Here is a 22,515-nt window from a genome sequence, read left to right as displayed (position 1 = left end):
ATGGGGAGGCATTGGAGTAGGGTTCCCTTCCCCAGGACTCTGAATCAGACCCAGAATCAAATCCTTCTGAAAGTTCAAGCTTGGAGATGCCCAAGGTCACTCCGGCATAGCGGATGACATCATTTAGGATGTTGGGTATCCGGTCGGAGATGAATGAAGAACTATGACCATGAATGCAGCTAAACGGCTCGTGCACGAGAACTAAAGGCGTGTTTTAAGCATCCACCCTGAACAGTACCCCACACTAATGAATACTTGAGCCGGATGAGGGCCTGGTCCCTGAGGGACTGTGCGGAGCATCCCTATATGCTGCAGAACATAATGGGAGTCCTTCCACAAACTGTATTGCACATAAATATGGTTTGGGCGTGGAGCATGTTGCTGCCTGTCATGGGGTGGGAGAGTTGGGGCATTCGTTTCTTGTTTTTAGGGATGGGGCATTGCGAATCACACAGCACCATATATGAACCTAGTTGGGTCACTATTAGAACGGCAAGTGTGCCTACACACCAAGGGTGACGGAGACCCTTTCCTTGTACCTAACATGCACATGACTAGTAATCAGGGTTATACATGGAATGTCAGAGGTATGCATATCATGGAGAAATTATACAAGGCTGTCTCCTGCCTACAGAGAAGAGGGGTGCATTTTGTGCTATGACAGTAGACACACCTCACTGATAAAGAAGGGCAGGCATTGAGGAAATTCTGGAGGAGTATTTCACCTTATACTCAGTATATGCTAGGGGAGTCATATGGATAGGAGCTGGGGTCCCCTTCCAACTTATAGACACTGTAATAGACACAGAGGGCAGATATATAGCAGTAGAGGGTAAGGAGATAAATATATATGCCCCAAATACCAACCAAAACATATTCCTTGCGACATTATCGTGATGCCTTGCCCTGCTACTGATAGAAACAATATTAATTTGGGGAGACTTTAAGTTTGTTGCCAAAATCCTATTAGACTGCTCACACCTTCCCTTACGGGTCTCCCAGCTGACCCGCACAGCCAAAATGTTTACTAATTGGCAGCAGCATTGGGGGTTGATAGACTCCTGTAGGCCCCTAAACCCATAGAGCCGAGAATACTCCTTTTTTCGGGCCTCCACGAAGTCCATGTTAGACTAGATCTGTTCCTCTCCTCACTGGATGTGCACGACTTAGTTAGCGCAATTGAATATTTGCTGCGCACTATCTCGGATCACAGTCATGTACTCCTGCAGTTGCAATAGGGGCGCACCCTAGACCCTCAATGCCGACATGGAAACTTAGACTTGAGACATTGGAGGTCCAGGTCTTCCAGAAACAATTAGAACCAACATTATTCAATATTTTGTTGACAATGCAGGGACGGTGTCAACCCCCTAAATAGAATAAGAGACCTTTAAAGCTGTGGTATGGGGTTATCGTATTGTTGAATCCAAAAGGGTTAGACAGACCATACTGACTGATGTGGAAAAGGCCCAAGGGTGACTTCGGAACATAGAGCTAAGATGACCGGGTCACCCTGGGGTTCAGCAGGAACTTCTAGAGGCCAAAGAAGAGGTAGCAACACAAGTGGAGAGGCTTTACTGTTTTGACTACATAGACAAAACACATGCTGAAAGAGATAGGTCGGGATCTTTGATAGCATGGTTGGCTAACCCAGCTAAATGAGACTACCCCATTCTAGAGTTAAAAAATGAGGATGGCAGCAGAGTTTATACACAGGAAGGGATTAATGAGATATTTGCGGGGTACTGTTCTGCCGTATGCACTAACGTGTACTCTACTGGCCACAGGAAGTGTGACTCAAGAGATGGCTGCCGCTATTGAGCATATGATGCACAATAAATTCCCTGTCACCTCCCCTGTCACCGATGGGCTCCCATTGGAGTTTTATGCCACATATTCTGCTGAATTAATCCCTCACCTTGCGAAGCTGTATGAGGCACCTGGCAAAAAAGGCTTTCTTCCAGTCACTGCAAGAGAGGTTGTTATAGTCCCTTTACTGAAGCTTAATAAAGAGGCACACAACAAGATGGCCTAACACCCGTTATCAATGTTGAACATTGATTACAAGATTCTCGCCACCCCGCTATTGCCCTTCATGACCACGTTGGTACATGAGGACCAAGCTAGGTTTATCCCGACTCATAGCACAGCTGGCAGTATCAGATGCCTGCTTACTGTCCTGGAGGCAAACAGGGAGTACCAGAAGGCAGCAACGATTTTCGCTGTTGACATCGAAAAAGCATTTGACAGCCCATAGTGGACATACTTGTACGAAGTAATGGCGAACATGGGGCTGGGGGAAAGGTTTATAAAATGGACAAGACTATTATACACGGCCAGGGTGCGCAAGGGGTGGACCATCTCGCGGGGGTGGCGGGTAGAACAGGGTACCAGACAGGGGAGTCCCCTCACCCCCTTACCTCGGAAGCTTGCGATGGGAACCTAGCAGTCTCCCGTACCTGGGAGTTCACATTTATCATACGTGGACAGATCTCTAGGAGGGCAACATCGGGAGGGCTGTACGGGGCCTGAGGACATCTATAGACTTCTGGCAGACTTTTCCGCTTTCTGTAGCTGGCAGAATTGCTCTACTTAAAATGATGGTGCCTCCCCACCTGTTGTATTTCTTAAACACACTCCCACTGTTGATTCTCGCTACCTTTTGAAAGGACCAGAAATCCCAGATGCAGACTTTTATCTGGGGCTCGGGTGTAGTAGAGTTGCCCTTCCAAAAATGCAGCGTCCGACAGGGGCGGGCGGTATGGCTGTTCCTGATTGAGTCCTACTATATAGCGGCACAACTACAGTGGTTGGTATGAAACATAGCTCTGGAAAGATGACAAGCAGAACATTTAGAAACGACTAGCCTGCCATTGCACAGACTATTACAGATATTCCTCAGGTGAGTATTCCCACTGGGAGGTGGGTGAGGTACAGGCTAGATGCTGGAGTCGGGAACTACAAAAAATATCAGTGTGGATCCCGTACTCGCCAGACATACAATCAGATATGCTACATGCACTCCCGCATGGGGGAAACTGGAGGGCCCTAGGAGCGTGGATGGAAGCTCGGGTGACAAAGATGGGTGACCTCGACAGTGATAATGAACTCCTACTGTTCGAGGAGTTCCGCACTGAGTTTGGGCTACCATGGGGGCTTTTCTGTTGCATAGGGCGCTCACAACAACAATTCGGAAACTCTGGATGATGGGCTCTACAGAACCCTTATCCGAACAGACCTGTTACTACATAGCCTTTTCTGCAAGTACCATTAAAGCAGTCTCCTGCCTCTATATAGCACTTTATGTGGATGGGTTGCTCCCACTGGAGGCGGTATGTCTCCAGTGGGAAGAGGACCTGGGTACTCCAATACCGACAAATGACTGGGACAACATTCTAACGGGGATAGCTAAGATATCCAGAAACGCACGTTTTAGACTGAAAAATGATTATGTCCTCCATAGGGCCTACTTGACCCCTCAGTGCATAAGCAGATACTTTCAGGTAGAAGGAGCAGCTTCTCCCCGCTGTGATGAAGTACAAGCGCATGTTCTATATATGGTATGGACATGTTTCCACCTATGGGAATACTGGGAGGGAGTGAAACGTATAGTAGGAGAGGTCATTGACAAGGAGATCCCTTGCTACCCAGTCTCTTTTTCTACTAGGTGCTTCCTCCACACAGCAAAAAACAAAGTCACTAGCAAATTCCTGGTTTTGGCTTTGGTACTAGTGAAACATGAAATAACCAGGAACTGGAAATCAGTGAGCGGCCCAACAGTGACCACCTGGAAGATGGAACCCCTAAAATGGGTAGAATGTGAGTGAAGAATTCTGATGAGGGAAGCTAAGAGAGGGCTGAGACACATTGACATAGCCAGGGCGAGGGATACCCTACTACATGAGCTAACACATCTAGATCCGGAGTCTTAGGAAGCAGGGGGGGGGAGATGTATAGAGCATGACATCACTCCATGGACACAACGATAATAATGTGACTACCCCGTAGCTGCTGCTCGTTCTAAACCCCATAGACTTATATATTGACCCAATACTATATAACCTTCTACACTGCACGCTAGCTGGGGGATGCATATAGGCCTACACGTTATGTCTACACACTTCAACGTTGCTGTGGAGAGCTTGCGGGTGGGAGGGGAAAGTTTGATGTTATAATTCTATTGTTTGTAGAGTTAATGAACAGCTTGGATGATACTCGCAGTGAACAATCCTACAGTGCTTACGTCAGCAGACTCGCTCTGCACTGTTGAACTGTATTGATTTTATTGTAAATGCTTAATAAAATATGTATAACAAAAAAAAGTTTTAAGGCCCAGTTTATGCAATATCTGAGAAATAGAGTTGTGAAGAACGGGCGGTAACAATTCTAATGTGTAGGGGTGGATTAATTGAAAATTATATTTTTTTACCCCAATCAATCCAAATCGACCAAGTATCCTGCATCACCTTAAATCAAAACCTGCATGAATTAATTGGGCCAACTCTGAAAAAATAGGTGTACCACAGGTGTCTCCAAGCTAATTTCAGAAATATAAACTATTTTAGGATCTCACTTCTCTGATGTGATGCACTGTATAAACGAAATCTGCTAGTTGATGAAATCTTAGTCATAATACGTTGAATGAAAAGTAAGTTTAAGCTGCTGGAAGCTATTCATTTTTCTTTGTTAGCACTGTGTATGTGATATGTGAGATTGTGAGCATATACTGTTCACTGTTTCAGAGAAGCTGTTTTAACATTCTGACCACTTTCCCTCCATTGCTTTGCATGGTGTCTACTGTTTGCAGCGGACCCTGCTCTTGAACAATGGGTGGATGCAAGTTGTCTTGTGCCAACGAAATATGTGGGTGACATCATCTCGATTGAGGGAGACCAGAACATGATTGAACCATTGCATCCCAAGAAAAGAGTCATGGTGGTTCCAAAGCAAGCACAACAATTCTTCCTTCAGGAGGTAATAATGGACTATGCATAATGATGGGTCTCCAGACAAGGGGGAGTGAGTCTGGCAAAGTGGCTGAGGATGTAGTTGAACTGAAAGGTCTTGTCTTATTTCGTTCATTTAATGTCTTGATTCCAACCTATATCTTCTGAAACATTTTATCACTTTTGATCCCAGACGTCCCATGTTATTTACTGTTCCATATTGCCTTCTGGCTACAAGATGTTTAATGTTTGGTTGTGTATATGATGATTTTGAATTTCTTAACTGAGCTGTTTCTAATACTTTGAACAGAAACCGAAGGTGTCTATGCAGAAGAGAGAATCAAATAAAACCATAACATTCCAGACAGAGAAGAGTGATGTCTCAGAGATGGTCACATGTCCCATATGCCAAGAATGTCTCAGAGATCCAGTACTACTTGAGTGTGGCCACAACATCTGTGCAGCATGCGTTGGCAACATCTGGAGTGACAAGGAAAACCTGTCTTGTCCCAAATGTGGTACAATTTTCAAAGAGAAAAAGATTACAAGCAACAGAGCCCTAGCCAAATTGATTCAGAAAATAGTGGTTTCCTGCACGCAGCAGGGTGATGAGCTTGCAGTTTGCAAAGAGCACAGAGAGAAGATGAAGCTTTTCTGCAAGGAGGATGGTGAGCTAGTCTGTGCCTTCTGCTGCAATTCCCGGAAAGAACAGTCCCGCACCTTTCTGCCAATAGACCAGGCAGTGGACATGTACAGGGTAAGTCCCCACTTAGATAAGATGTCCAGCTTGTGTACAGTGTTAATCATTTATTTGTGTGAAATTATTTTGTTGCTGGTTGCAACGTGCTAGGGACTGATGATTAGAGTGCAGTGCTTGGGTCTGCAGGATGATTCCATGTTCGAATGGTACTGGGGTCAATGGCTGACAAGAAATGCCTCAAAAAATCTCACTATACTTGGGGTAAAGGTCATCTGTTTTTGACAGTTCTATCCAACTAACATTAACAGGTATTGGGCTTTTGCATATTCATTGACTGTAAGTTTGAATTCTCAACCCGTATATCTCTCTAGGCCGGTGTCATCCAGCCAGTAGATCGTTAGCTACTGTAGCTCTTCAGCTACCTCTGAGTAGCTCACCTGTGTGCAGCCCAGCTTATTAAATTAGAAAGCTTTTGCTTGGTTGAATTAGTATACATATTAAAAAAAAGTGGAGATTTACAACACTGATAATATTAGTAGCTCTCAATGCGTTTCAGTGAACATAAATACATCTCAGTACAGAAAAGGTTGGAGAACACTGAACTAGGCACTAAAAGATTGTTTCCCATTCAGGACATATGTCCTAGTATTTTTGAAAAGAGGAATTTAATTTACCAGGGATGGGAGTGCCTGTTGATCAGTCAAATTCAATACCTAACATTTATTTAACCAATGTTGATGATCTGTCTACAATTGGACAATGTTTCAAACAGAATTTTAATCAGGGTTCTTAATGCCTGTGGCAAATGTTTGTACTTTGGCCTAGTGTTTTCATATTCCTGGAGGTGTGGCCTAGATGGCTGCACCCTGAACAAGCTGTCTGCCGGCTGCCCCGAGCTCTCCCACCCTTCTACCCACAGGAGGGGAGATCAAGGAGTGTAGGTGTGGGTCCCAGAATTTCCTGCGGCAGGTGTAGGAGGGCCTCCCCGGCGGCACTATAGGCTCTAGCCATGGTAAACCCAGTGCAAGAAAATGGTGGCAGTCGCTGCGCAGCTGCGCCGATTGCTCACTATCAGATGACCCTGACTGATGGCACAAAGCAGCATCCCAAAGAGAGCCAAAGCGGGACTTGCGAGTCAGGAGGCCCCCTGTGTGGCTGAAATCAGTGCTGGCAGCGGGCTGACTTGTGATGGAAGCAGCGGTGGTGTGGCTGCTCTCACGTGCTGGGTCACGGCGGCTCAATAGGGAGCTGGTCAGGAGGCCATGATCCTGCTGGACCCAATCGGAAGTCTAGCTGAGGGTACTGGTAGGGCCCTGGGGTGGGCCTGGGCCACAGAGAACATGCTTGCAGATTACTGGAACATAAGCTGAGCCCGACTGCATGCTGGTTGCCTTCCCACAATTGAACAATGTGTCCTGGCCTCCTGGGGCTCACCGTGGGACATAAAGGTGGGACGAGGGGCTGCAATATAACCCAGGCCCGCACAGAGCCCCAGCCGATGCCCCTTCATTATTTAACTGTCGCTCCCTTGGAATCAGTGGCCAGCTCTGCAGGGGCCTCAAGAGAGTGTTATGTTATGTTATTAAAATTTGTAAAGCGCTGCTGTTACCCTGAGGTGCCCTGGCGCTGAATACAGCCCAAATGGTTCTTGCAAAGTGCGTTATATATGCTGTAAAGAGCCAAGTTTTCAAATCCCTTCTAAAGGAAAGGAGTCCAGTTGCATTTCTAAGGTGAAACAGTATGCTATTCCTGGCTTTAGAGGCGGTGGTAATGAAACTCCTACCACCCCATGAGGCTCGTTTGACTAAAGGATCGCCCACCTGTTTTTCTGTCAACAAGCGCAAGGTTCTACTAGGGACATACCATTGAAATCGTTGTTTCAAAAAGTCACTGGGCTCGTTGTTTAACAGGGAGCCAGTGAAGCTGTCTTAGTTCCCTTTTAACTGAGACAAACCTAGGTGTGCCCGTCAGTAGCCAGGCTGCTGCGTTCTGCACTACTTGGTGTTTGTTCATGAGTCTCCTTTGTATGTTCAAATAGAGGCTGTTACAATAGTCCAAGTGGGCCATAATACGTTCTGTAACTGCAGTCCTCAGGCTATCTTCAGAAAGAAGAAACTTTATTTTCATCAGAGTTCTGAGGACAAAAAAACATGAGGAGACCACCCGTTGATCTGGTCTTCAAACATGAATTATTTATCAACAGTCACCCCCAAGTTCTTCTCCTTTTCGACTGGTTCTGGAAGCGTTCCCAGTTTCGGCGTCCATATATTATTTTATTCCCAAAAATGATGACTTCAGTTTTCCCAGAGTTCAATCTTAAGCAGTTGGAGGCCATCCAACCGGAGATAGCTTTCATGCAGTCATGACATTTCCTGCCAATTTCCAATTCCTTGCCCCGCTGTAGGGACAGTACTATTTGCGTGTCATGCGCATAGGACGTCAGGGCTCCCAGCAGTTACACATATATATATATTGAAAAGTGTGGGACTTAGTGAGGACCCCTGGGGTACCCCACATGGCACGGAGAAAGGCTTGGACCTAGCTTTGTCCAGATCCACTAATTGCAATCTGTCTGTCAGAAATGATTTAAGGAGGTTCCAGGCCATGCCTTGAACTCCACTTTCCGATAGCCGGTCCATCAAAACTTTATGATGGACCATATCGAAGGCCGCCGAGAGATCTAACATGATCAAAATCACGGTGCCTCCTTGGTCCAAGGCCTCTCTAACCTCCTCTGTGGACTTGATCAAGGCCAGTTCGGTGCTGTGTTCTGCTCTAAAACCGAACTGCGTTGGGTATATGATGTTGTTGGTCTGCAGGAACCAACTGAGTTGCACGTGCAAGGCTTTCTCTGTCATTTTTGCGGGTGGTGGGAGGCGAGAGATGGGTCTACAGTTATTCGGGTCTTTGGGGTCGAGGTTCTGTTTTTTTAGTCAGGGTAAGATGGATGCCATTTTCCGTTCCTTCGGAAAATGACCCATTTTGAAAATGTGATTGAATAAAGGAGTGAGAACTGTCGCAATGGTTTCTGGAACTAGCTTTATCACGTCTGCCGGGCATGGATCCAACAGAGAGCTTGATTGAGTAGACATCAGGATTTTATTGAAGTCTTGTGTATCCAGGAGAGAGAAGCTATCTAGCGTTGATGTTGCCTTTGACCAATTGAGCTTCATCATGGCGGAGTCTCGATTGTCATTCACTTGTGTGAGCGCAAAAGATGAGAATATAGCCTCCACTTTTGACTGAAAAGCGGTGGCGAGACTTTCGCACAGTTCAGAGCCACTTTGAATTTTAGGAGTTTAGGGGACTGTAAGTTTAACAATTGTTCTAAAGAGTTCTTTGGAGGAGGATTTAGCCAAATGTATCTGCTCTGAAAAGAACCTCTTTTGGTGTCCTGAAGTAGTCTCTTGTAAAGGGAGAGGCTTTCTTTATAGGCATCTTTGTCGGTCTTACGGTAACCACTTCTCCAAAGTCGCTCAAGCCTTTTACAGGCTAGTTTTTGTACTTTTAGTTCATCCGTGTACCAGGGAGCTGATGTCTGGATTTGTTTAGGAGTCCACCATTTTACCGGGTCAAGTTTATTGCAAGCTGCCTCTACCCATTCCTTGTAGGCTGCAGTTGCATCATTGATTCCTTCGGGTAGATCCTGGGCAGTTTCTTTAAGTAGATTTCCCAGCTTTATGCTGCTTATTTATTTCCAGACCCTTGTGGCTATCTTGTCCTTAGGCTCAAGTTTCTCTTGGGACTGTATTATCTGTGCCACTTCGAATAGCATGGCAGAATGATCAGCCCACGGGAGCGGCAGCACTGCTCTTCAAATCAAATAGGGATGATTAGAGTAGATCCCATCCAGAGTATGACCTGCTACATGAGTAGGACCTTGTACCCTCTGCCTGAGGTCCCCCCCCCACTCATCACTTGGCTCAGCTGTACTGTATATGGATGTTGATAATCTTCAAGATAGAAATTGAAATCCCCCACTACAGTCAAAAAAATTGAGCATAGCCCTTCTTCTAATAGTGTCTCAATTGATTCTAGAAACTCCCCTCTGGGACCAGGAGGGCTATAGAGAAGAATTCCCTTAAATGTCTCATGGCTGGAAATCCGTACACTGAACGCCAGGGCTTCGCAAGCAGCGTTTAAGGCTGGGAGGAAGGAGGGTTCCAATGAATTATGTTAAATAACCGCCAGCCCCCCACCTCTCCTGATGGGTCTATCATGTGAATGGTAGAGAAAACCCGGCGGTATTGCTTTGACTAGATCGAGTCCTGAGGTATTGTCAAGCCATGTTTCTGTTATAAATGCCAGCTTGATGTTATGTTCAGCCAGCAGTAATGCACATTCCGTTCTGTGTTTGACCAGTGACCTCACATTTAAAATTAGACACTTGAGGGGTAGAGAGTTTATTGTCTTTTTAGACACTACCTCCTTCATGACATGGCCGCCCACCAACCGATTCAGGATTGTAGGATAGGTCTGACAGCACATGGGACACATACCTGGTTGGACTGTGGGAGTAGCTTCTGGAGTGAACCTAGGGTACTGAGCTTTCCCTTGGCAAGGATTTAATCTAAAGAGAAAGTCTCTCGTATAGGTGATCACATCTGACCCCGACGAACCAGGAAGACGGGCCCGGTCTGAGTGCGGAGGGGCGCTGACGGGCTTGCCTTAGGTGCGCCTTCGGCGTGTCCGCTGCGCGGTCGCATCAGTTTGCATTTTGTAGGTGGCGGTCGGAACACTAGCCCGCTGACCCCACAGTGAATATCTAGCTCTCTGCCCCCGGTTCCCTCTTGGAACGAAGCGAGTACTGGCAAAAGTGCAAGATTTATCAGGTACGTTTAAAAAAGCAAAATAGCACCAAACCCTGAGCAGTCATTAATATGTATATTTGGTTTATTTACAATTTAGACAATTTGTTATAGGAGCTGTCTAGCTACAAGCAATGGAATTGCAAGAAAACGTCAATGGGGACAAAAAAATTCGGGAACCACACTACACAACAATACATTAGTGGTCTTTAGAATGCAGGAGCCGCAGTCCCAGGTAATCCAGTGACAAAAGCGTGTGGTACTTGGTAGGAATAGGGGGTCAAGTGTGCAATGCAGGATGAAGAGGCCTTATGTGCTCGGTAGGAATTAGAGACCTACAGCATGGCGTTGAAGTCTAGGGCAGTTAGATGGGACGGGGGGGTCTGATCTCTGGTGTAGGATGAGGAGTCCTGATGTGATCTGCTGGAAGAGGGTGATGATGCCTGAAGTGCTGTTTTAGCGGAGGAGCGATGGGGTGCTGTGTGCTGTCCGTGGCTCTAAGTTGGCCGGGTCTCACCGGTGCTGAGCACCAACAGTTTTTTAAAAGGGACCTCAAAACGGGTCTCTATCGGGCTCTCTTTTGTGCCCTGGCACAGGCGATCTGTTTTTTTCCGGACTGCATCCATGTGTGCGTGCTCACACTGCTCACTTCTCACTAGTGGAGAAGTAGCAGCATGACGTTGTGGAATTTCTAATTGGGGGGCACTACCAACCAGAATATAAGATCCTTAATTATTGCCCGGCGGTGTCGCCTCTTGAACCCACAAAGAAGTTAAACTATTGAAGAGGCAGGCGCTGGAGACTGGAAGGCAGGAAACAAGATTTTTATTCTCTCCGGAGGAGAACACAACGAAACGGACAGAAGGTATCGTTCTGAGGTGCTCTAACTGCATCCCTGAGGCCTGGCCTCTTATACACAAGTTTATCTCTTTATTACATGTAACACATTCTCGTTGATACTTTGATGTACGGAAAGACATCCTCAGAATCCCCCCCTTCCCAGCCCGTTCCCACGCAAGGTTACAGTGGAAGTCCCCGCCCCGTTCACAACAGGTGATGATCATCGCGCAGCTGGGTATTCCGCCGATTCACGGAGAGCGCGGGTTTCGATCGGATCTCGTGGGATGGGGGGGCTTTGATCATCTCGGGGGTCCTTTGAGGAGGGAAGCTTTCTATTGTATGGGGAGGGGCAAGGGATTGGTATCGGCAGAGCTAGGTGTCGGCCTGGGAACGGGGAAGACAAACGGGCACACGGGGAAAAGGGGTTTGCATCAAAAGGGCCGGAGATCATGACGGGGAAGCAGGGAGGTGTCGTGCTGGGAACAGGATGAGGGCCTGGGGCAGAGCAGCGCCGAAGAGGGGTTTATGACTCAAGGCAGGTGCAAGCAGGGGGTTGCCAGCGAAGCTAGGAGAGAGAGAGAGACGCGCTGGCTCTCGGCGAGAGCAGGGAAGCCATGGTGTCCAAAATGGCGGCTGTTTTACGCGCACAAAAGGTTTAAGGAGAGCAAGAGGGCGCCGATAATGTTGACGGTTTTCAGCCTAACTTTCAACAGTCCTCCCTTTTCAACATATCTAGCCAACTTGCTTACTCAATGTCAATTTTCATCAAATTCCTAACTTCGGTATCATACAATGCCCTCATATGTTCGCTTCCAATGTCCACGGTTTTGGGAAAAATACAACTCGCACATAAAGAACACATAGGTGGCAAACATTGAATTCCTAAGCATAGGCCACATATTACAACTACGGGAATCAGGATAATGGTGAGCAGTCTCCAACCCCAGCTTTTGACGGTGTCCCAGAACCAACCACCAAGCGACCATTCTTCTTGCTCTTGGTGAACTTCCGAAGAGAGTCTGTGAAGATGTTCGATGGCTTTGTACACTGAGGGTGAGTTGTCCGGTATGTATGTACAACAGCTGGCCCCAATAATGCGGCATGCTCCTCCACGGTCCGCCAGAACCACATCTAGAACGAGGCGGTTCTGAAGAGCCACCAAACGGACCGCTTGGAGCTCGGCAGTGTTGTTAGCAAAGATGCCCGCTGTGATGTTCATGGTTGTCTCGACTGCCTGAGTCAAATGTCGGATGGCACGGCTGTTTGCCATCGGGCCCCAGAGGGGGACGAGTCCTTTCATAGCATCGAGGAACTGTGCCCCTGTTGAGTCGGCTTGCTCAACGTCTTTGGCTCGTTTTTGTCTGTGGTGATTCGCTGGGGCCACATAAGTTGGAGGAAGGACGAAGGAGATGTAGCAAGTGCCCCCCCAGCCTTTGGGGAGCCAGGTGTAGGCCTTCGTGCCACAGATGAAATACATGTTTGGGGATGACACAAAGGAAGGTGGATCCGTGGAGTCCAAAGTTCTGGTAAAGCGGCAAGCGCTGCGACCCACCAGCTGTGTCCCAAGTCCTTCTACACACATGTGGCCTGTGACGTTGATGACCGTCAGGGCCACAGTCAGAGTGGCAGCCGTTCGTTTCCGCAGATAGGAGAAGGTGGGTCTGGTTGGATTGTTGAACACCTGCATTTCGATTCGTTCTTTGGCCGGGATGTCCATTTGGATCGAGTCGCTGGGGGTCAGCGGGCAGAAGTGTGTCTTTGTCTTGTTTCGCCCGGCCCCATGAGAAGAATGTGCTGCAGTTCTGCTGGAGGTGGCATTGTCCGTATAGCTCTCTTGCAAGAGGATCAGCCAGGCAAGGCAGGAGCCGTGGACGGAGAAGGGTGAAGGGATGAATGGTATTGAATGTCCAGTGGCATGGGGTAGCAACCCACAGATCCAGCAGTTGGTGGCGTTGGTGGCAAGATTGTGCTGGTGAAGTAGTTGCACGAAAGAGTTGTTCCAAAACTCCTTTCGCCTCTCTCTTAGTTGAGGAGAGAGCGAAATTAGATAATGTTCCTTCATGGTGGTAGGCTGAGCAGTGGTTAGGAATGTTTCGTGAGCAGGTGCGTGTTCTTCCATAATCCAGAGCGTAGTCATGAGGAGAAAACAGAGGAGGATTACGATGAAGAGTGCAATTGTCTTTGAGCTATGGAGTCTGTCTATTCTCGGATTTCTGTAGTGGGCATTTCCTGTCGTTCCAGTCGGCTTCTTATTTGGCGCTTCCATCATCTTCTTATCTGGCGCTTCCATCATCTTCGTCTTCAAGGTGCTCGGTAGTGGGCAGGACCACAGACTTAGTTTTAGCTTCTCTCCAGGTAACCCTTGGTAGTTTGGGTCACCGTTCTGAGATTCTTTAACCTAGTCCGTGGCCTACTTAGCCGAAGCTCCCTCCTTTCGACGCAGGAAATACCCTTCTCGAGATGGCACAGTGGGGTCAGGATGTTTTGAAAGTTCAAGTGTCTCAGTATCAGGGTAGCAGTTCAACGATGGTCGGTCCTGGTTCAGGAGCTCTTCTTGGGTGTTGACGGTGTCTGTCGTGGCCAGGGCTGGAGAGACCTTTTTGCAGTGATGAGCGTGCAGCCAGTGTTTCTTCCCCTCCACTCGAAGTGCGGTCCGAGTGGTGATCAGCACTTGCCAGGGGCCCGTCCACCGGGGTTCCAAACTCTTTGATCGCTGAAAATTTCGGATCAGCACGAAGTCCCCCGGCTGGATGGCGTGGCCCGGACCCCTGGAAGCATCGGGGATGGCCTGCTGCACCTGCTGATGAAGGACAGACAAAGTTTCAGTCAATTTGTACAGATAATCAGACATTAGGACATCCGGAACGTCATGAATGGAAGTTGGTTTCGGGGCAGACCAGACGCTCATGGGTCGGCCGAAGACAACTTCATAAGGGGTTAAGCGATGTCGGGTGGGAGTGGAGCGCATCGATAGCAATGCCAGTGGGAGGGCGTCTGGCCATTTCAGGCCCGTCGTAGCCACTATTTTGGCCAGTTTAAGCTTTAGTGTGGCATTGTGTCGTTCGACAAGCCCAGCAGATTGGGGGTGGAAGACTGCGTGGAATTTCTGTTTAATACCCAGCCCATTTAGGATGAGCTGGATAACGTTGGCTACAAAGTGGGGGCCATTATCACTCCATAAAACGCGACAGAGGCCATAACGGGGGAAAAACTCCTTTAACAGGACCTTTGCAGTGGCCATAGCGGTGTTGTCACGGGTTGGATATGCTTCCACCCATTTGCTAAATGCGCACACCACGACAAGTACATATTTCAGGCCTTGGCATCTGTCTAGCTGGATGTAGTCCATCTGCAGGACTTCAAATGGGTGGTTTGGGACCCCAAATCCCCCCCGGGGTACTACAGTTCCCTTACCGGGGTTGTGTTGCAGGCATATTAAGCATTGTTGGACCAGGCGTTTGGCGGAATCTGGGATCTTGTCGTTGTGCCAAACCCTGGAGACAAGTTCGATCATGGGGGCTGATCCTATGTGGGCAGGGGAGTGTGCCATGGTTAATATGGGAATCAAGTATGAATCAGGTAGCAGCCATCTGTTCGCATCTTTTGTCCGCCAGCAGCCTTCATCGTCTTTCAATCCCACCCGTGCCCATTCAGTCAATTCGTGTTGTGTGCTAGCCGTTTGTATGTCTCTAATTGTGTCCTTGGCGTCAGTCCAGTTTTCTGCTTGTGACCTGGTCACGTACATATGTGTTGTCGTTCTATTTTCAGCTGTCGTCCGGGCGGTGATGTCGGCTAGTGCATTTCCCTGTCCGATAATGTCTGTCACTTTCTTGTGTGCCTGGCATTTGATAACGGCAAGTTTGTTGGGGAGGAGGACAGCTTCGATTAAGGCGGAGACTAAATCCCCGTGCAAAATGGGTGTGCCGTGTGAGGTCAAGTATCCTCTCTCCCTCCAGAGGAGCCCAAAATGGTGAACCACCCCGAAGGCATACTGGCTGTCGGTGTAAATGTTCGCCGTGGTTCCTGTTGCCAGGATGCAGGCTCTCGTCAAAGCAATCAGTTCCGCTGCCTGGGCAGATCGCTGGGTGATGCGGGCTGTTTCTACTACAGTTCGAGCCGTGGTGACTGCATAGGCAGCGGAAGTGGTACCATCGGAGAGTTTGATGCAAGAACCGTCCACCCACAACTCCCCGTCGGGGTCAGGGAAAGCTGTGTCTCTGAGATCGACCCTACTCCTGGTCTGTTCGTCCGTAAGAGTCACGCAGTCATGTACGGGGTGCACATTGGGATCGTTCTCTGGCAAGGGTAACAGAGTTGCTGGGTTCAGTGTGGTGCATCTTTTCAGGGTGATATGGGGGCAAGCAAGGTCAGTTCGTATCCAGTCAGTCGTGCACTCGTCAGATGTTGCGTCTTGGTTTGGTTCAGGAGGGTGTCGACTGCATGGGGTACCAGTACCGTGAGGGAATTCGAGAGTACAATCCCCTCACTCTGTCGGATAGAGACTGCAGCAGCAGCTACAGCTCGAAGGCAGGCAGGCAAGGCTCTGGCGACAGGGTCAAGAGTGGCAGAGAAGTAAGCGCACGGTCGTTGCTTAGGACCGATGGCCTGGGTCAGGACAGATAAAGCGCACCCCTCCCTTTCGTGAGTGTAAAGGGAGAAGGGCTTTCTGTAATCAGGGGTACCCAGGACAGGGGCTGAGCAAAGGGCATCTCGTAGTTCCGTGAAGGAAGTTTGACACTCAGGAGTCCAAGGGAGTGGGAAAGGGACGTCTTTGTTTAGGAGAGAGAGCAGTGGTTTTACAACGAGGCTGAAGTTTGGCAACCATTGTCGGCAGAAGGAGGTGAGGCCTAATAGGGAGCGAACCTGCTTCTGGGTTTTAGGGACAGGGGTGTCTAGAATGGTCTGGATTCGATCAGGGGTGAGTTTCCTTCCATCTTTGGACAGAAGGTGGCCCAGGTAAGTGACCTGGGGTAGGCAGAATTGCAACTTCTTCTTGGAGACCTTGTGGCCATTTTCCGCAAGGAAGTGCAAGAGTTGAATGGTGGCGGCAACCGCTAGAGGGGTGGTGTCAGCTGCCAAAAGGATGTCATCGACATATTGTACCAACACCACCCCGTCGGGTAACCGGACTTGGTCTAGTTGCCTTTTGAGGGCCTGGCTGTAGATGCTAGGGCTCTCCGTGTAACCTTGAGGGGCTCGGCAAAACCTATATGAGCGGGATTTTAGGGTAAAGCCGAAGAGATATCGGCTGTCTGGGTGGATGGGGATGGAGAAAAATGCGTTCTTGAGGTCGATGACGGAAAAGGTGGTGGCAGTGGATGGAATCAAGGTCAGGATGGTGGTGATGTCTGAGACCACAGGGTACTGGGGTACCACCACTTTGTTGATCTCTCGGAGGTCGATGATGAAACGGTATGCTTTCTCATCTCCCTCTCCCTGCTTCTTGATAATGGGCAAGATAGGGCTGTTGCAAACGTTGCTAACCACTTCCTCTACCACTCCTGCGTCTATCAGTGACTGGATAATCATTACCAATGCCTTCTCGCCCTCTGGCGATATCCGATATTGTGGGAGTTTTGGGAGTGTTGCGTCTGGTCGGACAGTAATGTGCACTGGGTCAATTAACATACGCCCTACGTCCGAATCCGCTTTGGCCCACAGATACGGAGGTAGAGTGTCAAGCAGGGACGCGTCGACGTCGGTGATGGAAAACATGTGTCGGGGGGAACAATGTTTAAGCAGAACGGGGTTGTCGTAAAGAAACACTCGAACTCCATCTTGAGAACACCTAATCGTCGCTCGGAAGTGTTTCAGTAAGTCAAGTCCCATAATGGCGTCAGGGCTATTGGAGGAAAGCAAGAACGTGGTGTCGGTGGTGTTGTTTTCTACGTCAAAGAGAATCGGGGCAGACAAAGGGTTGGTGGAGGGCGTTCCATCGAAACCTGTCGATGTTATGAGTGAGCCAGACAAGGGTGCCCTTGGAATCAGTCGTTTAGATAACGCACTACGTGTTGCGCCAGTGTCTACCAGAAATGGAGACTTGGTACCCAGGACCTTAGCAGTGACATAAGGGCCCTGCTGGTCAACATAGAGCTCGACTGGATCCCTCCCTCGCCCTTGGCTGTCCTATGCAAAGGTGTGAGTGTCGTCATAGTCAGATTGTTGATATTGGTTCTGTCTGGGTCGATCGAACGTATTTGGTCTGCTTGATCTGTCATTCGTTGCGTCATTTGGGGGCCCTCGTGGTGGTCCCTTAGGTCTCGGTCCGTTTGCTACATCCCTGGGGTCTCTGTTCCTGATCATTTCCAGAAGAACTGGGCACTGGGATTTCCAATGACCAGTCCCTTTGCAGAAAGCGCACTGATCGTCTCTAAGGTCTGTGCGTCCACTGTAGGAAGTCAGAGTGCGGTCCTGGGGAAATGTAGTCTTAGGGACGTTTGTCTGGTAGTTTCCCCGGTATTGGTCTCGTCCTATAGTCACCCCTTGCAGTTTGGCAATCATCACCCTCTCTTTTAAGTCTTTCTTCTTTTTCTCTGTCGCCCTATCGTTTTCATTTTTCTGATGCTCATAATATTGGGCCATTTGGAGAATCGCTGTAGGTTTGGAGGCTGCCCAACTACTCTCGCTGGCCTGTAGTTTCTGGGAGATGTCCAATGATAGGCCCTTAACATAATTCTGGACAAACAGATGGTGTCCGGTTGCAGTGGTCATGTCCTGGCCGCTGTAATCGGAGAACACCGTTTCAAACCGGGAGAAGTATTCCGATACATCCTCCTGGGGTTTTTGGCGACAGGCTGTTACTATCGACCAGTCCACTTTCTTTTCTGGGATTAGGGTTTTTAATTTCTCTACGATTTTATCTGGGAGGTCTAGAATGGATTTCAACGGCTTTTGTCCTGGTCCCCGTTGTTTGTCCAAGTCATCGAGTTGTGACCAGGTGTGTCCGAACAGCTCAAGGTGGTCGACTTTCCGGATTTGCTTCCACACATCAGCTGGTAGACATAACCCGAAGAACAAGTCGATGTCAGCCAGGGTCATGATCGTTGAACCCAAGGCTGTACCTAATTCAGTATAGAAGGCAGTGGGGTTTTTACGTAGGTCGGGTAGAGATTTCCGGAATGTCAGTATCTCTTGCCGGTCCCATGGCTGGTAGACCCAGTTGTATACTACCCTTCCCTTCGCATCTTGGTTGTTTGCATCATCGTGAGTCCCTGTACCTCGAGGGGGAACCCAGTAAGGGGCAGCCTCTCGTATTGGCATCATGGTGTTAGATTGCTCGGTTGGTGGTTCGGTCACTACGGGGGCTGCGGATTTAGCTCCTGGCTTTCGTTCAGTGAGGTGGCGGAAAACCTCAAGCGTACGCGTAAGGAGGTCCGACACATCACACTCGCCCTCATCCCCGATATCGACCTTCCGGTACAGAGTCCTTAGGCTCTCGGGACCTTTGTCTCGATATCGGTCCTCGTATGCATTCAAGACATGATAACACAGTCGTACGGTAAAATGTCGTCTGTGACTCCCTATATACGAGCTGAACATATCTGTGATGTACTCTTCATCATCCTTCCTTTCTACCAGTGTCCTTGCTATTTTGTCGATCCCCGCTCGCTCATCTTTGTCTAGCCTGTTTGTTCTTGCAAGGCCAGCCCCTCGAGTCTCATGGTCGTCTAACGTCGTTGTTGATGCGGGTTTTAATACAAGGGGTTCGGCTGGCACAGAGGCTATTGGGGCCGACGCTGTGGCGGTACCTTCGCTTGTACCTGGGGGTGGCGCGTGCTGCGCCAAGGGTTGAGAAGGGGCATATGGAGGGGGCATGTAGATGATAGGAGGACCTAACAGCAGGTCCTCATTGGCTTGTCGTTTCGAGGGTAAGTCAGGGTAGAGCATGGAGGGGGTTCTAACCGGACACTGGCTTGGCGTTTCCCTTTCTAGTTTCTGTTTAGCTTTCTCTCTTTCCTCTATCTCCTTTTTTAGTTTCTGAGCAGCTAGGTGGGCTGCTTTTTGCAGCTCTTTTTCCAACCTACTCTCAGTTTTCTTTTTACGCTGTTCAGTTTCTTTTCGCCACATGCCGAAGCTATCAAGCATAGTAGGTGTTGTCTTGTTTTTACCCAGGGCAGTTTCTAGCGTTTTTATTTTATCGTCATCGAAGGATCCTATCAGGGGCCATTGACTTTCTTGACCCTTTTTTGTATATTTATGCCATAGTTTACTATAGGCAATAGCGGTCAATCCATGCTTCATGAACATGTCCTTATTAGGGGTGCCTTCCAGTGGGGCTGGATGGTCCATCTCTAATAAGCGGTCCGGGCTAAACAGGCTACTAATCAGTGGGGAGAAGACAGACATGACGGCTCGTAACGAGGGACTAAAAAGTCAGCACTGCCTATCTTATCACTAGGTGCAAAGACTGGACAGAATATTTCTATTCTACGTTGTTTGCAGGCAGTGAATACCTCATGGATACAATAACAAAAGACCAATAAATAACAATGGGGAGAATGAGCAGGTCCGCAAAGATTGGCGTTACCTACCCTTTTCACTATCTGCAAAGAGGGTGGTCTCTTCCCTGTTTGCAGACAGGGAATCTCCAGGAAACAATAGTTTTTCGAACAACAGTTCAGTTTCAAGAGATTATTGAGTGGGAGAGAAAAAATAAGCACGGCTACTGCCCTACCTATCCTCCACTGTTTGCAAAGAGAGAGCCCGTTGTTTCTCCGTTTGCAGACAGTGAATCCCTCATAGATCAAGATAACAAAAGACCGATAAATAACAATGGGGAGAATGAGTAGGTCCGCAAAGATCTGCGTTACCTACCTTTTTCACTATCTGCAAAAAGGGTGGTCTCTTCCCTGTTTGCAGACAGGGAATCTCCAGGAAACAATAGTTTGTGAACAACAGTTCAGTTTCAAGTGATTATTGAGTGGGGAAGAAAATAAGCACGGCTGCTGCCCTACCTATCCTCCACTGCTTGCAAAGAGAGAGACCGTTGCTTCTCCGTTTGCAGACAGTGAATCTCCAAATAAACAAAAAGAGCAATACTAGTATTTTTTGAACAAACAAGCAATCAAACAATTATTTCGCGACTCGTCGTGGTTACACGACCTTACCCGGACCGCATGGACAGTTTCCTGTCTTCCGAATCCAGCGCCCGATCGTCCTCTCTTCTCCGTTATCCTCGCGGCACTCCTGATGGTTCCCAGTCAGGACCGTAGATCACTCGAGAGAGGTCTGTTCGGAACCAGTGAAGTTCGGATGATCGGCTGTCAGACGAGGGTCTATCGGACAGACGCGTTCCCGATCGTTGCAGTCGTTCACTTTGTCGTCAGGACCTCTCCCACTGGATCCATGGGTCGCTGATGGGCCCCACGCTTGGGACGCCAATTGTGGAATTTCTAATTGGGGGGCACTACCAACCAGAATATAAGATCCTTAATTATTGCCCGGCGGTGTCGCCTCTTGAACCCACAAAGAAGTTAAACTATTGAAGAGGCAGGCGCTGGAGACTGGAAGGCAGGAAACAAGGTTTTTATTCTCTCCGGAGGAGAACACAACGAAACGGACAGAAGGTATCGTTCTGAGGTGCTCTAACTGCATCCCTGAGGCCTGGCCTCTTATACACAAGTTTATCTCTTTATTACATGTAACACATTCTCGTTGATACTTTGATGTACGGAAAGACATCCTCAGAATCCCCCCCTTCCCAGCCCGTTCCCACGCAAGGTTACAGTGGAAGTCCCCGCCCCGTTCACAACAGGTGATGATCATCGCGCAGCTGGGTATTCCGCCGATTCACGGAGAGCGCGGGTTTCGATCGGATCTCGTGGGATGGGGGGGCTTTGATCATCTCGGGGGTCCTTTGAGGAGGGAAGCTTTCTATTGTATGGGGAGGGGCAAGGGATTGGTATCGGCAGAGCTAGGTGTCGGCCTGGGAACGGGGAAGACAAACGGGCACACGGGGAAAAGGGGTTTGCATCAAAAGGGCCGGAGATCATGACGGGGAAGCAGGGAGGTGTCGTGCTGGGAACAGGATGAGGGCCTGGGGCAGAGCAGCGCCGAAGAGGGGTTTATGACTCAAGGCAGGTGCAAGCAGGGGGTTGCCAGCGAAGCTAGGAGAGAGAGAGAGACGCGCTGGCTCTCGGCGAGAGCAGGGAAGCCATGGTGTCCAAAATGGCGGCTGTTTTACGCGCACAAAAGGTTTAAGGAGAGCAAGAGGGCGCCGATAATGTTGACGGTTTTCAGCCTAACTTTCAACAACGTCATGCCAGGGGAACGTTGTAGAGGAAGGGAAATACTTTATAGAGAGTCATTTTCTCTCTGGATTTCCCTTCTCTTGTTGAAACTCAGGAGCAGCAATATTGTCGTGGTGTCACCAGGGCTTTAAGTGGAAGCTTTTTCAATATTCTATACAAGCCATAGTTGCGGCTTATTTATGTTATGTAACTAACAACCATTGACCACGCCAATAGTCCTGACTTGTTATAGGTAGGATGTTACTTGCTGTATCATAAATCTGGATGAAATTACAGAAACAGCAAAATACAAATCGGGCAGCACACTGTGCTCAGCACAGATTTTTAGCTTGTGTTTTTAAGACACGTACTTAATTACATTGGCCACGCCCCTTCGAGACACCACCCCCTCAGTCCCCCGTGTTTTTTCATCCCACTTAAAGCCCTGGTACTATCCATGTAAGTAAGCACTTCATGGCCTCAGATAGGAGTAGTGAGCGTTCTAAAAATGTTTCAATGCAATACGATAAAATGAAGCGGAGGGGGTTTTGTGTGCCGTGTTGTGCTGCAGCGAGAGTCCTGGTGAACTTTGAAGAGTAGGAGGCGGTGGTCTGCTGTTTAGGAATAGAAAGGAGGGCTGATGTGCAGTGTTCAAAGTGGAGCCCTTGTGTTGGGCAGTCGGAACAAGCATACCCTTCTCTTAGTGCATTTAGTTCTTCGAACAAATGCTGTAAAGTCTCTACTTTGGAAGCTGAAGGCTCGTTGGTGGACAGGCGATGGTGTGGACTGATACCGTGTGTCCTGAAAATGTTCTAATTTGGGGTTTGAACTCTGCCTGTGCAGCTTTGCCGGGATGTGTGGCCCCGGCACGAAGCAGCTCTCCCCAAGGCCTCGCCATGGGACAGCACGCCCGGCTAGCACAGGTCCTGGCACAGGACATGAACCCCGGGGTTCAGAAGTCCAAAGTTTCTGCGAGGCAGGGATCTCAACGC

General features: G+C 48.7%; 1 protein-coding gene across 1 annotated transcript in view; it reads left to right on the top strand.

Moving 5' to 3' along the window:
- Positions 1-22,515, top strand: part of LOC144783181 (zinc-binding protein A33-like) — a 334,485-nt gene that overhangs the window by 87,279 nt on the left and 224,691 nt on the right. Inside the window, exons 3-4 of the mRNA XM_078662293.1 lie at positions 4,808-4,974; positions 5,257-5,703. Coding sequence (XP_078518419.1) covers positions 4,808-4,974; positions 5,257-5,703 — 614 coding nt within the window. The remainder of the gene's footprint in view (positions 1-4,807; positions 4,975-5,256; positions 5,704-22,515) is intronic.

The sequence above is a fragment of the Lissotriton helveticus genome, chromosome 9 (genome assembly GCF_964261635.1).
Source record: "Lissotriton helveticus chromosome 9, aLisHel1.1, whole genome shotgun sequence".
In the NCBI taxonomy this organism is placed as follows: Eukaryota; Metazoa; Chordata; class Amphibia; order Caudata; family Salamandridae; genus Lissotriton; species Lissotriton helveticus.
This window is presented reverse-complemented; position numbering and strand designations above follow the sequence as displayed.